We start from the raw sequence: 9,237 nt of genomic DNA on the forward strand, positions 1-9,237 counted from the left end.
TCAGGGTCCTCCCTCCCCAGCCTTCACCCCCTCCATCGGGGTTTCCCGGCTCTCCCCCCGGGGCTCCCCCAGCCCCCCACCTCGCAGGCAGCCCCCAGCCCTACACAGGAAGGGGTGAGGGCAGTGTTAAGCGGGGTTCACTGCCTTTAAGCCTGACCTAGGTCAGGTTTGAACCACAGGCAGCCCCCCACTGCCCTGCCAGTGCTCGGGGAGGCTCAGGCTCAGAGCCGAGGGACTCGGGGGGCTTGCGGAGTGATGCCTGTCATTGCCACCCCCCGAGTTTAAAGAGCAGGTGGATCCCTCGGTGTGAACTCGGGGCTCGCGGCGTTGAGGAGCGGTAAGTGTCCAGCAGCTTCTCCAGCTCCTGGGAGCCCCGGCGCCGCCGTCGCGTTTAGTTCCGCGGTTTTTAGGCCTCCGCGAGGACGTTTCTTTATTCCAAAGGATTTAGGGCTCCCGCGATTGCCAGCTTCGCTCTGGCTGTCACTGCACTTTGAAGAGCTGTTTCCTCCCGATTGCCCGGCAAGCTGGGAATAATGGCAGAAAATAAACCGGGCAGAATAAAGCCCTTTAAGTATCTGGAAAGCGCAGCTCAGCAGTGAAAAGGCTCCTCTGTTCTGTGTTTGGCACAGCGCGGCGTCAGGTCACTGTGAAAGCCCAGCTCGCCCGACTGCTGCCAACAACTTGTTTCTGAAACTCACCCTTCCCCCTTCCGCGAGGCTCCGGCTCTCGGGAGGGCTGCGGGGGGTTCTGAGTGCTAATATTAAGTGACCTTTTGAGTTTCTGGGGATTCTTCCAAACCCTTGTTGCGCAACAATTTCCTATTTTAATGGTGGAAAAATACCGCTTCCATCTTCCTACCCCCGGGAAGGAAACAAGATCCGTTACGTGTACCCAGACCTGCTGTCCCCGTTTTGGTGGAAACGTGTTTTAATAAATCAGAACCGATGGCCAAAGCGAGAGAGCCAACGCGCCCCTAAAGATAGTTTCTTCCAGGACAACACGAGGCAGTTGGAAGTTCACGCAACAACTTTTGCTGCCGTGCAGATCGAGCTGCGTCAAGGTGTGACTCGCAGCTGCTGCCTTGGAGACTTAAAATAATTACGTAAATTACTGAAGAGAGAGACTTAAAATAATTATGTAAATTACCAAAGAGGGGGGGAAAAAAAATGCCCTGTTAGAGCAGTGTGGTTTGTTCTTTTATTGAGCAGTCGCTCTTTGTGGTGTCAGATATCCACAAAGGCAGCAATTCTTTTCTTGAGAAGGCACCACCATCTTTAAAGGAGCTTCATTATTATTAATTATTATTAAAATCTGTGACTTCTGCCTGGTGGGATTTAGAGAGACTCTCTTCCTACCATCCCAGGACTGCGGCAGAGGCTGACTCACAGGAAAACGCGCCCGCGAGCTCCGCACCAGCCATCCCCTCGGTTTGTGGGTGAAAGGGGAAACCTTTGGCTTTTGTCTTCTTGAAGCTGAGGCCGCGCGTTGTTACCACGTGGTCGGGTTGTTTAAACACTTTCGGATCCTGAGGGGGTACGATTGTACAAAATAGCACGAAGATGCTGCAAAACATCCTGGAAAGAAAGACACTTCACACGTGAAGGACATTTGTTTCCTTTCTAGGCAAAAGCAATGGTTGCCAAGGCCTTTTTTTTTTTTTTTTTTTTTTGGGGGTGGTGGAAGACATTGCTAAAAGATTGAATTTACCCTCTTTAGTATTTTCTATGAGCTTGTGTGAGTTGGTATCGATGTGAAGATGAATTCCCTGTGTTTTGTAGCATGGAAAGCTCCAGAACAGTGGCTGTGTGCTCTTTGCTTACCACAGTGTTAAAATGTTATCTGTAGAGCAGCATGGAATAGAAATCCAGGTTTAAGGGTAACGTTCAGTTCGAGGATGGGGGATGCCAGCGGGGTGCTCACGGATTACACGTGTCCTGCCTGTTGTGCCCCTTCTCATTCAGCAGTTACGCTGCAGATTCAGCTGTTTCGCTCTTTCTTTGCTGCAGTGGCCTCTCGGTGCTGTTACGAGTCAAGTACAAGCTGCGAAGTCACCAAAAAGCCAAAAGCACCATCCCCAAGATGTTCCAGGCTGTGGTCCGCAGGCACCCTGACAAAGTGGCCCTGATTTACGAAGCCACCGGCGAGCAGTGGACCTTCAGGCAGCTGGACGAGTACTCCAACGCCGTGGCCAACTACTTCTACCAGCAAGGCTTCCGGCTGGGGGACGTCATTGCCATCTTCATGGAGAGCCGCCCCGAATTTGTTGGCCTCTGGTTAGGGATGGCAAAAATCGGTATTGAGGCGGCTCTGATCAACTTCAATTTGCGTTCGGATTCTCTGGTTTACTGCGTGACGACGTCGGGTGCGAAAGCCGTGATCTTCGGGGGGGAGCTGGCTTCAGGTGAGGCTCCTGAGGGCTCGTGTGCCTTAAGGGCAACTCGTGAACCATTTGTTTGGTCCTGAAGGAGCCAGAGCTTGGCTAAACCGAAACCAAAACGGCACCGGGCTGTATAAAAAACTGGGGGGAAATGGTAAATTGGATTGCAGACTGCAGAAGCGCTGCGTTAGTACCCGAGGCTGAAGGAGGAGCGGTGTTTGCAGCAGAGGGGTCAGTAGCTTGGTTTCATCTGCCGGCACCTGCCCCGTTTCCTGGTGCCTGAGCTGAGCTCGTGGGTTTCCTCCTGTTCTGTTGTACCTGGAAGAGCTGCACTAGGAGCCTGGTGCTTCCTCGGGAGGCGGCGATACGCACCCCCAGGCCTGTTTTTTTTGTGCCCCAAGTCCTGATTTTTGTGCCCCAAGGCCTGTTTTTCTCCTTCCTCGTGTTAATATTCTTCACTTAACGCCACACTTTCTGCCACAGGGTCAGTTTCTCAGTGGATGCTGGTTTTAAATACATCCCTGCCCCTCTAATGAACCTTGTTCCGAGCGTTATTGTTAGATCTGGTGGTTTATCATTCTGACTCGGCTCCGTGAAGCTGTTCTAGGCTATTGGAAGATCTCAGCGTGGTCAGGGGAGAGGAATTCCACGTGGGGTTTTTTGGTCAGGTCTTTACTGGGCTGCATCGATGCGGGTGTTGTCTGGACAGATGTGACATGAGTATTTTCAAGGAGTCCCTGGATTCTTCAGCTCCTTCCATGGTTCTGGGGCACAGCAGGATGTTACACAGATTATTTTTGCCACCGCATAGAGCGCTGTGTTTGTTGTGAGAGTCACTTGCTTTGTCTTGCAGCAATATCTGAGGTGAATGGGATGTTGGGGAAGAACATGGCAAAATTCTGCTCTGGTGACTATAACCCGGGGGTTGTTCCTGCGGAGACCAGACACCTCGATCCTCTGCTGAGTACCACGTCGAAGCTGCCCCCGACTCAGGTTCCAGTCAAAGGCTTGGATGGTAATTTTATCAATGATATTTATTTCTCAGTGTGATGCGTGTCAGAGCTGGGCTAGGTGATGGTGAAACAGGAAAACTAAGCAAGGTGGAAGGATTAAATCAACCTGGTTTGGGTTCACAAATAGAAGAAAGGAGAACCAAAAGAGAAAAAAAAATTAAGATCCCGATTCCAGGGTGCTCTGGGTTAAGTTTCTCATCAAGAGTCCCAAGCTTTAGTTTATTTATTAAATAATGAAATGATTTAGTACCCGAAGGAGGGAGATTGGTGCCTGCCCAGAGACAACCCTCCCGTCGCAGGGAGCAGCCGCCGTGGCAGGACCTGCCCTGTGCTTTGCTGCCCCTGCAGTTCCCTCGGACCCGTCGGTGGCCTTGAGCAGCCCCAGTTGCATCCCCCACAGCTGACTCCCATGTAAATAAAATTTTCCCTCACTGTGGTGAGGAAGAGTCTGGGTGGGTTTGGGGTTCCGGAGAGGGAGAGGAAGATGCTGCCTGGCCTCTGGGCTGTGTTTTGTCCTTTAGACAACTCAGAGCATCTGTGATCCTTGAGACTCCACTGTGGTCCTTTGTTTACAGTAGAAGGAATGATGCTGCTGAGAATTTTGCTTTAGATTATATATATTTTTTTAATCGTAGAGTTATACCTGCCCTGCTATCAGGCGCAGGTTGAGACCTTTGCTCTCAATTGGTGTGGAATTAACATTTGACCTGGAGACCTCATCTCCTCCCAGGACAATCTGCATCAATAGACACAGGTCATGTCCTCAGAGCTCTGCCAGCTTCTTGTCCGTGTCCCCGTGGCTGCTGTCACAGACCACACGCAGATTCTCCATCGGGAGAACGTGTCGACCTCAGCCACTGCCACCGACGCCACGAAACGACCCCCGCGGGGATTTTCTCAGGCAGTTGAGAACAGTCTGTCTGACGCCTCTTTCCCTTCTAGATCGGCTCTTCTACATCTACACTTCGGGAACGACGGGAATGCCCAAGGCTGCCATCGTGGTGCACAGCAGGTGAGGGCCAGAGCGGGAACTTCCCTCTGGAGGCACCTTTTGGGTCCCCGAGCCCTGAGCTTGACACGCCGGGGTGTTCCCGCAGGTATTACCGCATCGCCGCCTTCGGTTACTACGCCTACAGAATGCGCCCGGAGGACGTCCTCTACAACTGCCTCCCCCTCTATCACTCCGCAGGTAAGTGTCTTCCTCCTCCTCCTCAGCAGGGCCTTGGCCTCCCCCCTGCCAGCTCCTTCGTGCGTCCTCACCAGAGGACGGAGCCAGGATGGCCGGAGCCACCCCCGTGGTCTTTGTTTTCCAGGGAACATCATGGGCGTGGGGCAGTGTCTGATCCACGGCCTCACCGTGGTGATCCGGAAGAAGTTCTCAGCCAGTCGCTTCTGGGATGACTGCGTGAAGTACAGATGCACGGTGAGGGCTCCGTGGGCACTGTCGTGGGTGCTCAGCCCTGGGGTCCTGGCTTCATTACTGATCATTGTTTAAATCCCCATCTGCTGGATATTGAGGCGCCTGCGCTGCGGCGTCTCCAAATTGCCAGCGCCTCTGTAGGCAGGCAGGGCTTTAGAAAAGGCCTTTCATCCATCTTCTCCCTCTTCCTCTTTGTACACTTGTCCCAAGTAGCTTTTACAGCGCGGGTTTGTTGTCCCTGGCTGTCACAGGAAAGCTCTCCCAGGATTCCTCCGCGCTGGGAATCTCCGCAGGGGAATTCTCGTGGCAGTTTGTAGCCAGTAAACATCTATTTGTGTTGATGTCGACGTTAACTTCTAATTTAAGCAGCTCTTTCTCCTTCCTGGTGTTTCTCTTGCCCTTCCCCCAGCGGCAGTATTTATAGCTGGTAATTGGATCTTCGCTCCGACTGCGTTTTGCTGGGTCAAGCTGTTAGTTTATGATTGATCACTCGCTCCCCTCCTCTTTCCAGAGGCCTTTCAGTGCGTCTATTAAAGCACAAGGGATTTTTCTTTATCTTTATTCATGCTGAGGGATCCCCCCCGTGCTCTCTGATGCTAACGTGCAGGTTCCAGAGGGCAATAAATGTTTTATTTTTGCCAATCTTTTCATGGCAAGAAACCCTGCCTTGAGTTATTAAACTGTCAGACGTGTGTAGTTCCCACGAGGTACACCAGCACCCAGGGCCTCTTGGGCAGCTTTTTCCAGGGCGTTGTAAGGGTCACCTGAAGCCTGAGCAATGTTTTTGTGTTTACTGCTTCAGATTATTCAGTATATCGGGGAAATCTGCAGGTATCTTCTGAATCAGCCGGTCCGAGAGTCAGAAACCCAACACTGCGTGCGGCTGGCAGTGGGCAATGGTTTGAGACCCACCATCTGGGAGGAGTTCACCAAACGTTTCCGAATTAAGCAGATCGGAGAGTTCTACGGCGCCACGGAGTGCAACTGCAGCATTGCCAACTTGGATGGGAAGGTGAGGAGGAGGAGGGTCCGTGGCGGCCGGGAGGGGTGTGCGGGAAGGAGAAGAAGCTCTGCCAGCCCCTCCACGTCCTCTCCGAGGGATGGCAGGGAGCTAAATTGGTAATTAGGGATGGCACGTGCAAAAAAAACTGCGAAAAAATTGTACGTTTGGGACGAATTTACCTGTTAAATGGGAAGGGAGGAAAGATCAGCAAATTCCCAGGAAGCGGTAACGCAAAACCTGAGCTGTTCTCTTCAGCCTTTGGGGGTTTTTGTGTCTTTTGGAAGGTGGGTGCCTGCGGTTTCAACAGCCGGATTTTGCCCAACGTGTATCCCATTCGCTTGGTGAAGGTAAACGAGGACACGATGGAGCTGATCCGGGATTCCGGGGGGCTCTGTATCCCCTGTCGCCCAGGTGAGCGTTCACCAAACGGATCACTCGTGGCGTTTTGTTTTTTTAAAAAAAACCCAACAAAACAACAAAAAATTAAGAAGCTGTGGCAGATTTAGGGGGTTTCTAGTGTCGTTTACGGGTTTTCACGTCCATTTTTTTCCTCGGGAGCTGGATCCGTTCAGCAGCCAAACGCCTTTCGGTGCACACGGAGCTTTGCTTGTTGGGAAATTCGGTGCCACCTTGTGTCACTCCTGTTTTCCTGCAGGAGAGCCGGGGTTGCTCGTCGGGCAGATAAACCAGCAGGACCCCCTGCGCCGCTTCGACGGCTACGTCAGCCAGAGTGCCACCACCAAGAAGATCGCCTGCAACGTGCTGCAGAAGGGGGACCAGGCCTACCTCTCAGGTACTGCCGGTGCCACTGCAGCCCTTCCTCCTGCAAAGGCGGTCTCAAGAGACCAAAAGCTGGGATTTTTGAGAGGAATTCATGTGATTTTAAAGGTTTTTCTATGATTCTGTCAACGGATGTGTTAGTTTCGAAGCTGGCGGCTATTGAGCTGCTCTGGATTTAGTCAAAAATTCAACATTTCAGAGGGAGAGGGTTTTTTTTCTCTACTCTTTTCCTCCTGCCACCTCTCCCGTAACGAGGAGATGCAGCGTAGGGTGGTGGGAAGCCCCCAGAGTATTTCTGCACTCCCCTGGGAAAAGAAAACAGCACAACGCTGAGCTTCCAGGTGCTAACAAACGTGAGTGCTGACGTGGGTTTTGTGTCTCCTCTCCCCCTCCCAGGAGACGTGTTGGTGATGGATGAACTGGGCTACATGTACTTCAGAGATCGGAGCGGGGACACCTTCCGATGGCGGGGGGAGAACGTCTCCACCACGGAGGTGGAAGGAACCTTGAGTCACATCCTCAACCAGACGGATGTTGCCGTGTACGGAGTGGAAGTCCCAGGTAAGACGTCGGGTCGGATCTCTTGGAATTTAGAGAGAAAGGCGAATATTCAGCGAATATTCAGCAAACGTGCCCGATCGGTGTCAGAAATCAGTTGTCTCTGTTGTGACCAGGCACCCAAAAATGAAAAGATGTGACAAACTTAAACAGCAGTTTGACACATTTATTCCAAGCAGTAGAAACAACCGGAGATCCAGCGGCACAACCTCTATTTGTGTCTTTAAAAGGAGGGTTTTTACGTGAGGTTTGCAGAAGCTCTTGTTGTGGAAGGAATGTCCTGTGGGCTGTAAATCCTCGTTTGTGGAGGGCACAGGGACAGAAGCAAGTGTGTGCTGGGGGGATGTCGCCCAGAAAGGTGCCCGCTGGGGTGCTTTGTGCTGGGTTTTATCATGGCATATGTGAGAGAAACCTGATAAAACCAGGATTTTCATGAAAACTGAGGGGCGAGGGCATGCGTTGGCAGCAGATTTGGAGCCTCTAGAATTAAATCGGGTTTTTCTCAGCGCGTTTGTGCTTCACCTCGAGGAGGTGCAGGAGGAAATGCCTGTGCTTGGCTCCGGAAGGTTTCACGGTCCCACCGGTGCTTGCTCTTCCCTTGCAGGGGTGGAGGGCAAAGCGGGGATGGCAGCCATCGCCGATCCCAAGGCCAAAGTCAACCCCAACGTCCTGTACCAGGAGCTGCAGAAGGTTTTGCCTCCCTACGCCCGGCCCATCTTCCTCCGGCTCCTGCCCCAGGTTGACACCACAGGTATCTGTGATCCTGCAGCCTCGGAGCCCGCTTTGGTGTGAAATCCCATCCTGGCTTCGTGTGTGGCAGGCGCAGAAGTACCACTAGTAAAAATGATGATTTTGGTTCATTTCTTAAACAGGAAACGGGCTGGTTCCAGGCCATGTAGAAAAGATCTCCCTGTATATCCGGCAACGTTGTACCCTCAAACTCTCGCATGCTGCCTGTTGCCTTTCCCGGGGCTTTATTCCAAGTCAGCCGCTCTTTGGCTGCTGCATTTTCTGTTTTCAATTTCCCAGGAATTTTTCTGGGTTCTTTTACCAGCCCGTGCGTGAGGAGAAGCAAAAAATCGCACGAGGTTTATGTAAGAACTCCAGTAACGATCGGGATGATTAACGAGCTTCGAGTTGCTAAAATTATTACGCAAAACTGTGAAGTAGAAATGAAGTGTCACCCGCGGCGTTTCCTCCTCACTCTGATGCTTAAGCAAGGTTTTTGTTGCAAAGTATATTTAATTTTTTTTTCTCTTTTTGAAGGTACATTTAAGATTCAGAAAACCCGCTTACAGAGGGAAGGATTCGACCCCCACCAAACCTCGGATCGGTTGTATTTTTTGGATCTGAAGTTGGGAAAATACGTTCCTCTGGATGAATGCCTTTATGAAAGGATTTGTTCTGGAAAAGCTGCTTTATGATCTAGTTGGATTCAGCCGTTTTGAGGAAAACGATGACTAATTGGAGGGCCGACGCTGGCGGGAAGCGACGGATTCCCGCGAGGCCCTAACGTGGGGAAGCGCCTCGTGCGGCGTCTCCCTCCCCTAAAGCCCATTAACCCGTCACCTGCTCCCTCCCTGAGCGCTGACGTCCATTAACCTGCTCTTACGCCTCTAGAGAGAGTATTTTTGTAACCACTACACGCGTAGGGAGGAGCTCGATGGCCATATTTATTGACGGAGGTGCCTGTGCCCTGCGGCGGGGGCTTCGCTCTGCTCCGTCTTGGAACTTTAACCAATTTAGATTATTTTTAACCTCACTTGTGTTAGGTCGCGGTTTAACGACCTTAGGGCTGGGGATGTGAGGACATTAAAAAAAAACAAGACTCTGCTGGGTGCTGTGGTGGAGGGGAGTGGCCTCGGTGTTTCCCCCCCCCCATCTCCCCTGTGCTGTGGTGCGGACAGCCCAGGCCCCTCGGCGCGGAGGCCGGTGCTTGTGGCGACGAGGGGCCGGGGCTTTGTGCTTGGAACGGGGGTAAAGCTGTGGGAGCTCAGCCCGCGCCCCCCCTCCCTCCTTCCGCCTGCGCCGGGACGCGGGGCCGGGGCCTGGGGCGGGCGGGTAGGCCTAGGCCTCGGGTTGCTAG

General features: G+C 52.4%; 2 protein-coding genes across 2 annotated transcripts in view; one reads left to right on the top strand and one right to left on the bottom strand.

Moving 5' to 3' along the window:
- LOC113490922 (nucleoredoxin-like protein 1) overlaps positions 1–1,420 on the bottom strand; it is a 4,182-nt gene extending 2,762 nt beyond the window's left edge. The window contains exon 1 of the mRNA XM_026867526.1: positions 1,387–1,420. Within this exon, the coding sequence (XP_026723327.1) occupies positions 1,387–1,420 (34 nt within the window). The remainder of the gene's footprint in view (positions 1–1,386) is intronic.
- A 586-nt stretch (positions 1,421–2,006) lies between these two features.
- On the top strand, positions 2,007–8,602 carry SLC27A1 (solute carrier family 27 member 1). Its single transcript, XM_026867537.1, has 11 exons — positions 2,007–2,401; positions 3,231–3,392; positions 4,333–4,402; positions 4,488–4,579; positions 4,704–4,813; positions 5,613–5,822; positions 6,098–6,224; positions 6,469–6,606; positions 6,990–7,154; positions 7,756–7,902; positions 8,418–8,602. Exons 1-11 carry the CDS (start codon positions 2,080–2,082, stop codon positions 8,573–8,575), a joined length of 1,701 nt encoding a protein of 566 aa, XP_026723338.1. The 5' UTR covers positions 2,007–2,079; the 3' UTR covers positions 8,576–8,602.
- The last annotated feature ends 635 nt before the right edge of the window (positions 8,603–9,237 follow it).

This window comes from Athene cunicularia, unplaced genomic scaffold, assembly GCF_003259725.1.
Source record: "Athene cunicularia isolate RWA unplaced genomic scaffold, athCun1 SCF_7, whole genome shotgun sequence".
NCBI lineage: Eukaryota > Metazoa > Chordata > Aves > Strigiformes > Strigidae > Athene > Athene cunicularia.

Bases quoted from the DNA above. Each gene is read 5' to 3' on its own strand.
- SLC27A1 (XM_026867537.1), top strand. From the start codon at position 2,080: ATGTTCCAGGCTGTGGTCCGCAGGCACCCTGACAAAGTGGCCCTGATT. The intron at 5,823-6,097 runs GTGAGGAGGAGG...GTCTTTTGGAAG, and splicing joins TTGCCAACTTGGATGGGAAG to GTGGGTGCCTGCGGTTTCAA. The intron at 6,607-6,989 runs GTACTGCCGGTG...TCCCCCTCCCAG, and splicing joins GGACCAGGCCTACCTCTCAG to GAGACGTGTTGGTGATGGAT.